This window comes from Eleutherodactylus coqui, chromosome 4, assembly GCF_035609145.1.
Source record: "Eleutherodactylus coqui strain aEleCoq1 chromosome 4, aEleCoq1.hap1, whole genome shotgun sequence".
Lineage (NCBI taxonomy): Eukaryota > Metazoa > Chordata > Amphibia > Anura > Eleutherodactylidae > Eleutherodactylus > Eleutherodactylus coqui.
The window spans coordinates 49,405,685-49,422,331 of record NC_089840.1 but is presented as its reverse complement, the minus strand read 5'-3'; the positions used below and the strand labels follow the sequence as shown (position 1 = coordinate 49,422,331).

At 49.1% G+C, this 16,647-nt stretch overlaps 1 protein-coding gene across 2 annotated transcripts in view; it reads right to left on the bottom strand.

The window, feature by feature from the left end:
* Positions 1-5,658, bottom strand: part of LOC136625302 (uncharacterized) — a 31,524-nt gene extending 25,866 nt beyond the window's left edge. For both annotated transcript variants that reach the window (XM_066599394.1, XM_066599395.1), the window contains exon 1: positions 5,578-5,658. In XM_066599394.1, coding sequence (XP_066455491.1) covers positions 5,578-5,653 — 76 coding nt within the window. In that variant the 5' untranslated portion in view covers positions 5,654-5,658. The remainder of the gene's footprint in view (positions 1-5,577) is intronic.
* Between the last annotated feature and the right edge of the window lie 10,989 nt (positions 5,659-16,647).

Here is a 16,647-nt window from a genome sequence, read left to right as displayed (position 1 = left end):
TTTGTGGCCCATTCTCCTACCAAACCAGGGTTAGCAGGCAATTCCATCAAAGAAGTGATGAGTGACCCACGTCCGCATGGAAATGGCTGACTGGACTAGCAGTCCAGTCTTTCTAAGATGAACTACATGCCGTTTGGTCCTGTGACCGCATCGAGGGGGATGGGACCCATAGAGGTTCAGCTTCTTATAGAGCTGACCAGAGGGGTGCCAGTAAACAGATCTACAGCCCCCAGGCTCTCTGTCAGAGCATAGAAAAAACTGAATGACCACTATACTTAGACAGAACAAGACTGTTCGTAAGACAAGATATTCTCTAACTGGACGTAAATCTTGTATTGTGGTGAGAGCGCACATAGTATGCGGCTCTGGACAGGACAGGCTCAACCTGGTGCAAAGCAGACATGGGGAGCTATGTGTCCAGAGAATCCTTGTGCAAAAGTACTTTTTCCAGCATGTAAGGTACCACAGGTCTCAGCAAGCCAAGATGCACTGAGGTTTATTGGGCAGGCAGGAGGTGGGCTTGTGTTGGGGGGGGGGGGGGGGAGGGGTGAAAGACGAGCTGTGTATGGAGTGGCAGCAGGTCACCATAGCATAGGCCAAGCCTGGGGCTCAATTAGAGCTACCTCCTATGGATCCTATGCGCAGAAAACACTAGCCACCTCGCAGGCCATAACAGGGCCGACACGAGCGACATCCAACATCCAGCCGGGTCAGACATGTTCCAGACGGCAAACAGAGCTACACGGTGGCAATGTTCACCAGCCGCAAGGTGGCCATGCACACAGGTCGCAGGGCAGCGAACTACACAAGTGTCCAGCGGCAATCTACGCAAAGCACATGGCGGCCATGTACATAGGCTTCCTCATGCGCACAGGCCATATGGCAGCAAAATACACAAGCTGCCCGGGGGCGATCTACAGAAAGCACATGGCGGCCATGCACATAGGCTGCCTCATGCGCACAGGCCATATGGCAGCAATCTACACAGGCCGCACGGCAGCAAACAAACCGCATGGCGGTGATATATACAACCTATCTGGTGGCAAAATGCACAGGCCGTGCAGCAACAATGTCTACATACCACGCAGCGCGACGTCCACAGGCCACGCGGCAGCTATAGTTACAGTCTGTAGCAGTGCCAGACAACGGCTGCGCACTAAATACAGGGTGCGTGGCAGCACTGTACAGCAGCCGCACATGATCTTCATGGCGATGAAATTCTTTAGTCACATGGTGGCTAGCCCTTGCGGCGACAAAAGACACTGGCCGCATGGTGGCTAAATACACTGTTGCATGCGGCTATATACACCAACGGTATTAGTGTATCATGACACCACCAGCAAGTGCTGGTGGAGCCAAGATTGACAGGGGGGTGATGCCCCCTGTGCATGATTGGCTACAGAGGTGGCAGGAGAGCAAGCATTTGCAGCACTTGCACTATGGATGTCAGCTACAGCGTCTGCTGCCCAGGTATGGTGCCACAGCGGAAAGAAGTTTTATCGGCGAGTCCCCAGAAGGCCGGCACCCAGCCCTGGCGGCAGGATGGGAGTTAAATACCCCAGGCGGCGTAACCATAACCCCCGATCATACCCCGGCCGGAAGCAGGGAGCACACAGCGCCGGCTGAATAAACACTGCCAGCGGCGCATTGTCATGCAGGACAGGGGATCCTACAGCGTGCCGTATGCACAACCCCGCTTTACAGCGCGTCTGACAGCAGGGAGCACACTCCTGCTGCACAGGGGAAATCACACAGCAGCACAGCATGCACGGGTACATTAAACGACTGCCTCGGGAAACACACAGGAAGCGTGCATCACAGACCTGTGCACCTTCCAGGACCTAGGGATGTTCTGTCAAGTGAGAGCTGGGGGTGTGAGAGGGGCGTTCTCCCTGTCAAACCCCTAGCTTCTGGTGGCGTCAAGATACACTAATACCTATACCAACCGCATGGCGGCAAAAAGCACCAGCCACATGGTGTCTGAACGCACTAGCCACTTGGCCTCTGAATACACTAGCCGTTGGCGGGCGAATACACCAGCCGCATGGCGGCAGAATACACCAGCTGCATGGTGTAAGCCGCGCTGCTCATTGGAGCTGTTAACCATTTAAATGCCCCAACCGATGTTCGGTTGTCATGGCAGCAAGGATCCTTTTGAAAGGCCTTACGGCTGCCATTGCATTGTGCCTATCAAGCCATTTTTTGGGTCTTGATGGAATGCCTGTCAGATTGCAGTACGATGTAATGCTATGTCATTACATCATACTGCAGGAGCGATCAATGCATTGCAAGTATTTTTCCCCCATTGGGGACTAAAATAAAAAGTAAAAATAAGTTTTAAAAAGTTTTACTAATTATTAAAAAATAAATAAAAGGTAATAAAATGTTAACACCCTCCCCCCACCCCCATTTTGGCATATTTATAATAAAAGAATCTGAATAATAAAACCACAATACATATTTGGTATCGCTGCTTCCATAAAAGTCTGATCTATCAAAGTAATGCATTATTTACCCCACACGGTGAACGTCATCAGAAAAAAAAAAGAGCACCAGAAGTGCACTTCTTGGTCACTCCGTCCTCAAGAAGAAATCTAATAAGAAGCGATCAAAAAGTCATATGTATTCAATAGATACTAAAGGACGTCCCGAAAAAAATGAGCCCTCACACAACTATGTCGATGGAAAAGTAAAAAACTTATGGCAGTCAGAAGATGGTGGCTGAAAATAATTGAAAAAAAATTAAATATTTTTGAAAAAAATAAAAGCAGAGCAGCACAAAAAAAAAAATATATATAAATCTGGTATCATAGAAATCGTACTGACCCATAGAATAAAGTTGTCATGTCATGTTTGTTGCAGCATGTACACTGTAGAAACAAGACGCACCGAATGATGGCGGAATTTAGTTTTTTTTCCATTTCACTCCACTTGGAATTTTTAACAGTTTTTCAGTACATTATACGGTACATTAAATAGTACCATTGAAAAATACAACTCGTCCCGCAAAAAACAAGCCCTCATACATGGATAAATGAAAGAGTTGCGAACTTTTAAAAGGGAAGAAGAAAAAATGAAAAGGGGGGGGGGGGGGGAAAGGGCCGCGTCCTTAAAGGGGTTTTCGGATCAAAGAGGTTATTGATGATCTATCGCCAGGATAGGTCATCAATAGTTCATCAGTCATGGTCCGCCATTTGGGTCCCTGACTGTTCAGCTGCGTGGGTGCATGCTGTCAGCGCCGCACATACACAGAGGTCGGAGCAGAAGTCTCTGCGCCAACCTCAGTGTAGTGGCCAGCGCTGGTTACTGCAGGCATGGGTCTCATTGAAATCAATTAGACCTAAGGCTGCAGTTACAAGCACCAGCCACTACATAGATGGTTGGCGCAGGGGCTTCTGCTCCGACCTCTGTGTATTTGTGGCGCTGAGAGCATGTGCCTAAACAGCTGAATGGTTGGAGTCTCGAGTGTGGGCATTTTTCTGTAAAATAAACCAAAACCTCCTATCACTTCAGTGAGGCTCCAACTCAATGGAAAACCTTGCATCACCCCCCCCCCCCCCCACTCCGTGCGTATCACTTGATGTATGATGATTGTTTCCCCCACCCGGATGCAATGCTGGAAAAAATTCAAAAGAATCAGGTTCATATTCGTGCGCAATTTGTACGTCTCGCAATGCACAAATCTCGCACGATTGGACGTGTGAAAGCATCCTGAGTCTGTTGGGCCCGTCCGCACGTACCTGCTTTCTTGATCTTTATCTGCACTGCGGATGGTCTGCGGTCGGACATGCGCAGTACAGATTTTCTTTTTAAACTCCTGCTGTTTCCGCGGAATCCGGACGTTGCGGACGGGATGCGGGATGGACGGCTTCTATTGACTTCAATGAAAGCAGTCCGTGCGGAATCTGCAGGAAAATGGAGCATGCTGCGACTTTTCATCCGCGAGCTGAAAACAACAATCGCTTTCCGCTCGTGAGCATGAAGAATCACTTTTAAATTGCATGCTATGGGCGGTATTTGCTGCGGAATCCGGAGGCGGTCGCCCACCCCGGATTATGCAATTCAAATCCACCTGTGTACGTTCGACCTTAGAGACATGCGTAAAGCGGATTTCTGCTTCTCACATGCTATTCTTCAACTTTGCAGTTGGGTTTTACTCTCTAACTCTTAAAGGGACCATAACATAAATGTGGGATCCATGTTCCGGGACCCCCCGGGGCCCATTTGCTATACCATCGTGTAACGCATCAACACCTTCCTATTCAAGTGCGCTATTGTTATTTCAACATAGGACACTAGTACTGAGATATACTGCTGGCTCCATCCTTTCGACTCCACCCTACTTGGGCATTGCCATGGGACTACAGATGGCCGCATACATTAAATATGTGGCTGTCAGCGATGGTCAAGCGTAGTAAAAGGGTTAATTTATACAGTTAATGGCTTGGGGCTTATTCACACGGGCGTCTTTCACAGAGCCATTAGGGCCTCTTTCACACGGCAAACGTAATTTTGTAGCGTCAGGGCTCCTTCACACTGGTGATCGCGATATCGCCGCGTGAAAATTGCGGCAAAAATGCAATTTTTTCCACGAGATTTCCAAGCATCAGAGGTGTTTTTTTCTCACAAAAACATCGCTGCCACTTGCGATTTTCTCGTGCGTTTATTTTCACGCAATTTTGCGGTAATTGTTTACTGCGAAAAAAAATCATAAAAAATCGTCTGCTAGATGATGACGCGGAAACCGCAACCTTTCCGCAATGTGATTACAGAAAGGACGTGGATCAGACAGCTTCCATGGACTTCAAAGGAAGCTGTCATTGCGGAATCCGTGAAAAAATGCAGCAGGCCGCGATTTTTTCTCAGCTTGCAGGAGACTGCAATTGGTAGAATCCATGCTATGGGCACGATTTGCTTCGGATCCGCGGTGAGGACGCCCGCGGTGGATTCTGATGCAAATATCCGTCTGTGGGCTGAAACACTGAGAGAGTGTGAGTGTGAAATTGTGAGGGCGCCTTCACACTGGCGATAAAATCACGCAATTTTCTTGCGAGAGTGAGTGAAAACGCAGAATTATAAAGCCAATGATTTAAATGGTTTCATTCCTATTAGCGATATTTTCATTCATGCGATGTTGCGACAGGAAAAAAAAAATGCAGCGAGTCCTATCTGTCTGCGATTTTTTTATCTCCCATGTTTCCCTATGGAGCCTCCTTTTTATCGCATCGCACAGCAGGAACTTGCGTTTTTTGTGCGATGCATTTTTAACATTAGAAAGTCCGACTGACTTTCACGTTAAAAAAAATTGCGGCAAAATCCGGTGAAAAAAATGCGCGAGTAAATGATGCTCAAACACCTCGCGAACAAAACTGCAATTTTGCCGCTATTTTCTCGCAGCGATATTGCGATCACCAGTGTGAAGGAGCCCTGATTGGGAGAGACAGATGAATAACATATGCAGCAGTCCCTCTACACAGGAGAGAGAGAGAATGAGAGAGGGAAGGAGAAGGAAAGGGAGAGAGACAAGAGAAGAGCGCACGCAGCCGTCCTCCTTCTGCGTGAGACGCCTGGACTCACCGTCAGTTACGTGGAAGCAGACAAGCAGAGCAGCGATGGCTGCCAGGGCACACATGGTGGACGCTGCCGGCTGCATTTCATTTGGCGGGAAACTCTTTGTAGTTTCACTTTCCCAGGAAGGCTGGACATCTGCAAGGTCTCCAGGAATGTCACTGCTGTAAACCCGCTTTACTTGTTTTGTGACTTTAACTCCTTCAGGACCGGCCTATTCGGAATCTTTAGAATGAACCTTTTTTTATTCGTTTTTCCATTGTTACATTCCAAGAGCCCAAACTCTGATTTTTCAGCTGACCCATCGGGACTCGTGTTTGTGGGACGATTTATATTTTACCGGAACCATATCTCGGTACTGATCCAAAATGACTCCGCTCACCTGTTTGCCTTAAAGGGGTTGTCTCGCGGGAGCAAGTGGGGTTACACACTTCTGTATGGCCATATAAATGCACTTTGTAATATACATCGTGCATTAAATATTGGCCATACAGAAGTTATATACTTACCCCCTCCGGCGTTGGCGTCCCCGTCTCCATGCGCAGAAGACCTGTGCGGCGCGAGCACGCCGGAGCCAGACAGAAGAGGGAAGACAGCGCAAGTGCATCTAATCGCGGCAGGAGAAGGCTTTAGTCGGAGCCAAATGCTGTATTTTTGCGTACATTTGCGCAAAAAAATTCCCATAGGAGTCTATGGGGGTGCGCAAGTATGCACAAACATGTGTGAAAGACGGCGTAATTTTTCAGCCAACTGTCGAGACGATTTAAGTTTGCAGCTAATTGCAGGGGAGGCACGGCAGACATTTTGGAATTTGTTTACGATCAGCGCATTTAGGAAGCGTGCTCAACCGAAGCTTTATTCACACGAGCGCATATATGGTGCATTTCTACGGCCGGCTGATATATACTGCCATCTGAGGCACTGGTTTCCAATGCATTTGTTTACACGAGCGAATATACGGCACGTAAAAAATTAATCATACGCAACCGAAATACGGCCCGGCGATTATACAGTCGGTAGAAAGATAGTTCTGGTTCTACCTTTTGCCCGATATACACTGGCAGCTCCCATAGACTCTTATGGGAGCAGGGAAAGAAAGGGAGGAAGAGGCAGTTTAGTAGCGTCCAACACTGCGAAAAGCTTACGGGTGCCGCTATGTAGGCATTGGAAGTCAATACGAGGATTTATGCCGAGCGAGGGCTTTGTGGGGTGCAACGTATTTTTTAACTAAAAACGACGCTCCTGGTCATGTGAATGGACAAGAAAAGGCTAATTAAGCAGGGACTCGATTGTGGAAAATCGGCCACTCATGATTTTATGGTGCGGCCAAGAGAACGTAAAACGCATACGCTCATGTAAAAGAGCCCTGAAGATGGAGATGCTCATCAATTTAGTTAACTTGAGCAGAGATCGGCACTATGGGATACCAGAGGAAGAACCTCCACCTTCCAGGAACATCCTCCGCCATCTCATGTGACTGCCCAAATCTGCGTGACAGCAACCAAGGTGAAGCAGCATCCTGGTCATCAGATGACATAGCTCCAACCGCAGCTCCTCTCACAAACCCAGGGAACCCCCGAAGCCCCGCAGGATGGCGTCTCGCCGCACATGTTGACTATGTATGAGTGATTACAGGGGGCGGGGTCAGTGATGGCAGCCTGCCGTATTGCTGGCATGTTTTAATGCGCAGCCATTGTGAATGGAAAAAAAAGATAAATATACGTTACGCGCGCAAAAAGGACTTGTTCACTTTGCAAATATGTTGCGCAGGAGCGAGCGTAGTTGTGCTTACGCTTGTCTTTGAATGGGTGTAAGTGTATTTTGGCTGCAGAAATAGGCCGCATGTTTGCGCAGCCAAACACCCGCGTGTTTCAGCCACCAGGGGATTTATTTGCGTGCGCATAGGAGATAACTTGTAATTCTCGTATAACCCCTGTAAGGCTGACAATGCATGCTAAAAGTAGTAGTTCCACCATATCTCCCAATTTTTGAGCAATGAAGAGAGACAACTATCGTTTTTAGGACAGGCCATGCCCCCTTTATGCTAAGCCACGCCTTCTGTGTCCCATTATTCTGCCCTTTATTGACCCCTTCACAGTAATAGGCTTGATAAAGACCCTGTGAGGTCGAAACGTCACATTTTTAACTTTGGTGTGGAGGAATAAAACATTTGAAATGTTGCACCTTATACCGCCACGAACTTTCTTCTACTGTGGATCTTACTGTGGAATACGCGTTCAGATTCCATTGTGGCGTGCATGACCTCCACCTCACCCAGCAGGGTTGCCATTGTGTGCTGCTGGTGAACATATTTTTTCTGCCCTTCACAGTAAGGTCATTTACCCACTAGCTTTTTTTTAAATGCTGTGATATTGCTGCGTTTTTTTTTCTGCAAATGTCAATGGGACTTTCTAATGTTAAAATTGCATCGCACAAAAATCGCAAGTTTGCGCTTCTGCAATTTTTGTGTGATGCGAATTTAACATTAAAAATGCCCATTGACATTTGCAGAAAAAAAACGGAAAAGGTATCGCAGCGTTAAAAAAAAAAAAAAGCGCTAGTGGGTAAAAGCCCTAGTAGTGACTGAATCTGAGACTGTCCCGCCAAACTAGCAATCAAATAATCGCACAATAAAAATATGTCTCATATATCGCAGCAGAATGGTGGAGCAAAAAAAAAAAAAAAAGAGCCAGAACTGCTATTCATCTGCCTTCCAAAAAACACAATAAAAAGTGATCAAAAAGCCGCATGTAGCCTAAAATGGAACTAATGAAAATATTAAGATATTATTTATGTATCTACCTTTTGTTGGAAAAGAAAAGAAACAAGAAAAAAATAACAAAGCCCAAATTACTGCTTTTTGTCATCTGGATGCCAATAAACACAATAAAAGGGGTTCAAAAAGTCATATGCAGCCCAAAATAATACCAATGTAAACTACAAATCGTCCTGCAGCCATCCAAATGGCTAGGTGGCTGCTGCAGTGGGTATGAATTGGCCACATGTGACCAGCTGGATGGTGGTCTCCGCCTAATGCCAGTGACACACTGCCATATTTTCCACTTGCTGCTGGTTTGGGCCCACCTACAACATGGGGCCACTTTTAAAAATGTTTTGCAGAGTCACTTTGATTTCCCAATATGCCCCTGGCTGCACGACAACTTCTGCGCAAAGCAGCAACCCAGACAGGAGAGCGGCAGCATAGAGACAGAGCTAGCAGCAATAGCCTTAAAGTGGCGGAGGCCTGCTCCAGGGCAGTGCAGAAGGCAGTTTCACCATACTGGGAAGCTGCCAGGAGAGATCAGAAGCTCTGATAACTTGAGGACTGAAAAAGATGGTAGCGCCAAGGTCCCAGATACAGCAGAGTGATGACCAGTGTCTGTGTGAGTGCATCTACTTCCCCGGGATAGCATTAAAATCCCTGGCCAGAGTAGGGTGCATGGACTCGAGTGAAGCGAGTATTGTGCCAGATAGTTTAATGGAAGGCATTGCAGTGTAGTCGCTATGTTCTGTCTTTAGGGGGCACTGTGTTTCACGCTATGGAAAAATGATATAATGGCACAGCAAGGCACCTGCTAAGGTAAAGCAGCAGGCTATAATTATAGATGATGTGACACGGGAATAAAGCCACAAGCTGTGGTGTGAGAAAGCTCTGAAGAAGGAATGTCTACGATGTGGGCATCGTGTGCGGTGAGAACGCAGCTCCTACGGGGCAGCTCCGTGACACTACAGTTAGTGAGACAGGAATGAGACCCATGCCATGCTATGGGGAACTAGGAGAACAAGGCAAAGAAGTATGCACAGGCGGGTTACACCGAATAATGCAAATAAAGTAAAATATGGACCCGTGATGTTGTGACAAGTTATTATGTTACATTTAAGTATCTGAACCCTCCTGTAGAGCAACTTATGGTAAATAATGTTATTGTTGATAAACATGTGATGCCTCCGCCTGTCATAGCCACACCATCAGGTGATCTGCATCAGCCACCCGCCCTTTACAATAACATCATACAGCATCATAGAACCCGACGTATCAGTACCATTGTTTGGCATAATGCATCGTCTCTCAATTTCTTAGCAGTGGCAGCGGCAAGGCACATGTAGCAGCAGGCCTTTCCATATATGCCCAATGTATATCATATTTGACAACTCTCACCTGATGGGTTCTAGTTTATATCTGTGCACCACCAGGAGAACAGTGAGTGCAGCTCTTGAGTATAATACAGAATGTAACTCAGGATCAGTATAGGATAACTAATGTAATGTATGTACACAGTGACTGCACCAGCAGAATAATAAGTGCAGCTCTGGAGTATTGTTACATTGTGCTGCTGGGATCTGTAGTACTAAGGTTTCTAGCATCACAGCTCCACATGTGTGGCATAATTGTGCTGGCTGGATGTGGTGTTCTCCTGCTAGCCAATCCCCCGGGTCTTTGCTCACATATAAACCCAGCTCCTGTTAGTATCTGTTTGGTGTCCAGGGTGAGCAGTCATGTATCCTAGTCCGTTGCAGCTTGCTGTGTGTTTGGTGTCTTGTTGGTTCATGCCTGTTCTTATGTTTATTTTATGTCAGTTTATCTCTGCTTTGTCCTGCTGAGTTTGCCATTTCTGGGCTAGGATGGCCCTTAGGGTCCTCTAGTAGAAGTGTCTTGCTAGTGTCGAGACCGCAAGACACGAGGAGCCTTGTCGTAGCCTTGCAGCTCAAGTTCATTGGCCAATATACCAACCAATACCTCGTACTTTTAAAGCTATATCATCGGCTTATGTGTACAGGTATTCAAGGTGAGTGTGTTGGTCATTTGTCAGTCCTATGTTATGTCTGTCCGTTAGTCCAGTCCGCTGAATGCAGTTCTCTTTCCAGTTGGTGTTTCCATCACCATGTTCCAGTCTGTTCCAGCTTATTTGCCCACACAAACGTAACAAGTATAATCCAGGATGTAACTCAGGATCAGTACAGGATAAGTAATGTAATGTATGTACACAGTGACTCCACCAGCAGAATAGTGAGTGCAGCTCTGGAGTATGATATAAAATATAACTCAGGATCAGTACAGGATAAGTAATGTAATGTATGTGCTCGGTGACTGCACCAGAAGAATAGTGAGTGCAGCTCTGGAGTATAATACAGGATGTAACTCAGGATCAGTAGACAATAAGTAATGTAATGTATGTACACAGTGACCCCACCAGCAGAATAGTTAGTGCAGCTCTGTAGCATAATTCATGATGCAACTGAGGATTGGTAAAGTATATGTCATGTAATCTCTGTACACAGTGACTCCACCAGCAGAATGATAAGTGCAGCCCTGGAGGGTATTAGTGTATCTTGACGCCACCAGGATTTCCTGGTGGAGTCAAGATTGACAGGGAGGTGACGCCCCCTGAACCTGATTGGCTGCACAGCAGCCTGCCACATAGGTCCGGGAAGGGCACTACAAGTGGCCGAAAAAGAGATGCAGCCGGGCCTCATTAAAAGGAAGAGCTGCAGCTCCCACGGTGTTCCTGGCAACAGAGGCTTAAGGCGCAACCCGCATTGAGGAAAAACCGTCCTCACCGTGATATACGTGCGCCGGCGCTCCACTACAAGCACCCCCAACTAAGACATACCGCTGCCTGCAGCATGCCGACAGGGCCCGGGGGAGGTACGTGCTATCCGGCGGCCAGCAACAGCAGGAGCACAAACCGTGAGATTTCCCCCCCAAGCTGACGCTTTCCCACTGCCAAAGCTCAAGTGCATAGAGCAGCAGCTGTCAGTGGGGGAGCGGGGTCACGGATGTCACAGTCGCAGCGCTGATGGAGGGCGCTATGTCTCAGTAGGGGAGCCGTGTCCACGCCGATGACAGTCCCGGCGGCGGAGCACACCCGATACGCGTGGCACCTGTGAGCGGGGAACCTGTCGACATGGAGCTGTAGTCCGGCTGCTGAGAGGGGGGGACCTTAGGGTGAGGGTACATTTTCTCCTTCGGCTTACATTATTAGATGTTACTGCTGCCACGTTACTGCAGTAACATGGCAGCATTTACAGCTAATAATGAAAGCCCAATAACTGTTTTCCACATCATGGTCACATCTATCCACAGTGTCCTAGTAGGACCTGCGAACCTTGGCCCTAGCTGGGGGTGTGACAGGGACGTTCCTCCTGTCAAACCCCTAGCTTCCGGTGGCGTCAAGATACACTAATACCGCCCTGGAGTATAATACAGGATGTAACTCAGGATCAGTACAAAATAAGTAATGTATGTACACAGTGACTCCACCAGCAGAATAGTGAGTGCATCTCAGGAGTAGGCTGTGTCTTGGAGAGCTCTGCAGGAACCAGTGTGTGGTCAGGAGTCCCAGGTGGAGATCCTGCTGAGATCCCAGTAAGAGTGCACTCTCTTGGGTGCATATTTGTGATGGAGTCCCGCACCTCCTCCCTCTGATCTCGGTTGGAGGGAAGGAGGGCAGTGATGGCGGCGGCATCAGCGACAGCAACATCTTCGCTACAGGTGCCAGAGAAACCAGCAATGTCAGCAGCAAAGAGGAGGCTTGAAGCTACAAGCAACATGATGAGGAGAGCAGGTTCTGATCATGGCTGCAGTGATGCAGCCCGGGTTGGCAGCGCGACCACGATGGATGTCACAGGACGTGAGGTTGTGACCCGCAGTCAGGCCCACAGGATAAAATGTGAGCCACATACAGCGACAAAACTGTCCAAATGGAGTGATATACAGGAGGAGGAATCTATAATAGATATGGCCTCCCGGTTGGCAAAGTATATGCAGGATTACCAGACTGCAGGAAAGATGATTGTCCTGCAGAAGGGAAAACTGTAATCTACTGGGATGATGAAAGAGCAGAAGTCATCCAAGGAGGGCAAAGCAGTGGCCAGGAGGGCAATAAAAGACTGCAGAGACTGCATTAATATGTGGCAGGAAGTCAGAGAGAAGATCTTGGAGGAGAGCGGCCCCTTTAAGGAGAAACTGATTAATGATGATTGGTTTGCAAAAATGGCAGCAGGGCGCAGTGGCCATGTGCAAACCGATACTTCAGGTGATGGTGAGAGCACGGATGAGGAGGAGTATGAAGATGTGCAGGAGAGTCTGGGGGAGCAGCCTGTGTGTTCTGGTGAGCAATCACTGGCCCAGAGCAGCATCACAAGTGCCAGAAGTCTCCGGCCTGAGAAGGTACAACTGCCACCGACACCAGAGGAGTCTGAAGTGGAGGGGAAAAGGATAACGGGAGTGCTACAGGTGCAGAAGATCCCACAGCTGGAAGCCTCTCCTGATACGGTGGGGCTTCATGTTCGGCAATGATTTGCCAGAAAAGGATTCGGTAGTTCGTATAAGGCAACAGAAGAAACCAGAGGAGGTGCAGGAGAGGCTGATTTTTGTGTCGGTCACTGAGAGCACTAGTCCAGCTGAATTGGGGACAGAGAGATCAGGGCGCAGAAAAGGCCAGCTGGAGGTAACCAAGGTGACGGCAAGGAGAGTGGCAGCTGTGCCACAGGCAAGGAGAGTGGCAGCGGTGCCACAAGCAATGTTGCAAGCGAGGCATGTGATGCGGAGGGGGCTCTTGGCCAAGCCGGATCCCGGACTTCCAGTGATGCGGAGGCCAAAAAGAAAAAAGGGAAAAACAAGAAAAAGAATAAAAACAAAACTGATGAGGTGCTACCATCTACCTCTGGAAAGGCCAAGATCCAAAGTCCAGATCCAGCTAAAGGAGTGAATTTGAGAGATAATGCTGGGGATGGGGGGGGGGGGGAGGATGCTGGGGGTGCTGGTTGTGCCTCTGTTATTGCTGTGTCTTCAGGCACCTCGGGTACATCTGGCAACGGTGATGCCACACAAGTGGATGCTGGTGTGGGTGGAGGTTCAAGGGATAGTAATGTAGTAAGGCAAGTAAGGCAAGAGGGGTTGCAAATTCCAGTCGCGACAACACCTTGTAGGAGTTATGCCAGTGTCGCCGCTGGAGGGAGAGGGGTGTCCTCCTTGTCTCCAGGCTCTAGGGAGGGCGTTTGGCAATAGCGCCTCTTGGGGGCTTTGCAGAAGGGGAAGAGTTCGATTACGGTTGGAAGCAGAGAGGTGGACCTATTTCTCTGGATAGAGAGACACAGCTTAGGGGCCTTCCGAGAGCAAACAGGGGAGACCACATGGTCCCTACCGATGCCCTGGCAGGACATAGCTCGTAGGAATGTGGTCCGTCTTCTTTGGAGGGGCAATGATGCATGTCCCCCGAGGGGGAAGGTAGTAGAGCTTCTGCTGAAGATGGGCTTCAGGACGGTTAACATCTTTGCTCTGATCCATCCCTACGGCACGTCTGAGTTTGACATCAGTTTCATTCACCCAGAGTGTCTAGAAATCTTCTGGGCGAATTATGAACTGGTGAAAAACGAGCCCAGCTGGCGAGACTTTGCCATCCAGGCGGTGTCTCGCCAGAACAATATCAAGAAGGTGACCGTTTTGACTTGTAATTAGTCACTTTCTTGCTTTCACATTATGACGTGGCTCGGTCAATATGGTGAGGTGACGGAGATGCCCAAGAAAAACAGGGATGAACATGGCATATGGTCAAGCTGAAGCATTCAGGAAACCCAGTGGCTCACATTCCATCTGCAGCCTTCCTCGGCCTTTTACCAGAGCTGAAGCTCTGCCACAGGTGCGGCTTGTAAGATCTTGAAGTACGCTGTGTGTGGGGGTCTGGGTCATCTAGCCGCCTCCTGTACAGAGATTAGGTGTAACCTGTGTGGTGACCTCAGTCACCCATTTAGCCGCTGTCCGCTCTCCTTTGCCAATGCTGTCTCAGCCCCTACAGATGGGGGTCATGATGTGGCCTCCGGGGGTGGGGGGACCAGTAGAGGTGGGGGAGCTCAGGAGCCAGGGAAGAACCAGCAAAAGATGCCTGATGAGCAGAGGCGTCAGGAGAAACGCTGACAGGAGCGCCCACAGCAGGGGGGTCAATGGTGGCCCCCGTTCCAGAAGCAAATCTCGCCGCTGAGGCTTTGAGGGACAGCGAGTTAGATGAAGAGGACAGGAGGATCCAGAGGGATGTGGATGAGACCAACTCTGCAGATTCCTCCCACTATGAAAGTGTGGATGAGGAAGGCAAGAGGTGGCTAGAGAAAAGGCGTAAGCTAGGTGCCACGAGGAGGAAACGAAGGGGGGAATTTAAGATCTCCCTCCCCGGGCCAAGTACTGGAAGGAAAAGCCTGCTCACCTCCAGTTGGACTCTCCAATAGGTTCCGAGCCCTTCAAGACATCTCTTCGTCCTCCTCTGAGCGGGAAGTGAAGGGCAAGGTTCCTAGGGCACAGAAAGGGTCAACAAGGGGCGCTGGGTCTCCTCCTCATGGAGGCATAGTTCCTTCTGGGGAGGCGGCTACTCTAGAACCTAGAGACAAGGACGATGGGGTCGGGGGATCCCTTGCTATGGACACATCTGTGTCCAAGAAAAGAAGCAAGGGGCTTTCCTCTGACCTGGAGGAAACGGGCGTGAGGAAGAAAGCCATCTGAAGGATGGGGAGGCTCTGGAGACAGGCGGTTGGCTTTTGACAGCGTCGCACTTAATAGCGTAGCTAGTGAAGCTCGCCTAGTGGATGTCCACATCCGGCACACCCCAGGCCTCGAGGGATTCACCTTTCATAGAGACAGCAGTAGGTCTAGAATAGACAGGTTTTATTTGAAGGAGGAAGCCATCTCTTCACCAGTGTCCGTTGTTGAGGTGGAATTCTCTGACCACTGTCTAATATTGTTTTCTCTGAATGTTGCAGAGACCCCCCGGATGGGCAGAGGTTTTTGGAGACTGAAGTCGTCACTCCTGGAGGAAGCAGAGATAATTGAGGATTTTCTGCAGAGCCAGGTACCATTACTGGATCTCTGTAGTAGTAAGTCAGAGTGGTGGGAGATGTTCAAGAGGAGGGCGGTGAGGTTCTTCTGAGAGCTCTCCAACCTCAGATGCCTGGACAGGTACTGCCTATACAACCGCCTGAGGAGGAAACTCGAACATCTCGTTTCGACTGGAGGTAGCCGTGAGGCGATCTCCAGAGTGAAATCTTTGCTCAAGAAGTGCCAGTACGATAGACACGCATCCTTGGTTTTTGAGAGGGATTTCGGGAAGTACCGCTCGCCCAACCCTTACAGAAACTGTAGGATGTCAGTAAATAGTAAAGTGGTCACTGGACTGATTGACAGTACGGGGTCCATGAATCAATCCAGATCAGGGATTCTCGCAACTCTTGATTCGGAAGTGATGTCGGCACATCAAGTCACCTCTTGACTGAGGTATTCAATGAGTGTCTTTCCTCGGGCACTCTGCCTAGGTCAATGAGGAGGTCAGCTCTGATCCTCCTGTCAAAGGGTAAAGACTCGAGCCGTATTGAGAACTGGCATCCCATAGCACTTCTCAATACGGACAGGAAGGTTCTGGCAAAAGTGCTGTTTAATCGTCTGGTCAAGTTTGCACCCCGGCTCCTCTCAGGGGCTCAGCATTGCTCTGTTCCAGGCTGTAGCACCTTTAGTGCTGTTCTCGGTGTCCGGGAGACAGTGGAGCAGGGTAGGGCTGGTTACAGGGAGGGGTACTTGCTGTCCTTGGATCAGGCCAAAGCATTTGATTGGGTTAATCATGAGTACCTTTGGTCGGTCCTTCTGAGATACGGCCTGCCAGTGGAGTTTGTTGATTGGCTGCGAACATTGTATGCAGGGGCTGAGACTTTCCTGCTGGTGAACGGTTGGCTTGGCCACCCTTTTGGGGTGGGGTCTGGCATCTGTCAGGGCTGTCCTCTAAGTCCCCTGTTGTATGTGTTTGCGATAGATCCCTTCCTTAGGAGGGTTGATTGTGGACCTATAGCAGGGGTCGGGATGGATCGGGTGGTGCCGCAGGCTACCCTGAGGGCAGTGGCATATGCCGATGATGTCACGCTTTTCGTATCCTCAAGGGAGGAGGCAGAGTTTGTGGTGTCTGAGGTGGATGGCTACTCGGAGGCATCCAAGTCTAGGGTCAACTGGGATAAGTACGAGAGTCTCTGGTTAGGAAGGGGGGATCCTGTGTTTGATCTCCCGGACACTCTTCCGGTGCTCCAGACTTCAGCAAAAGTTCTTGG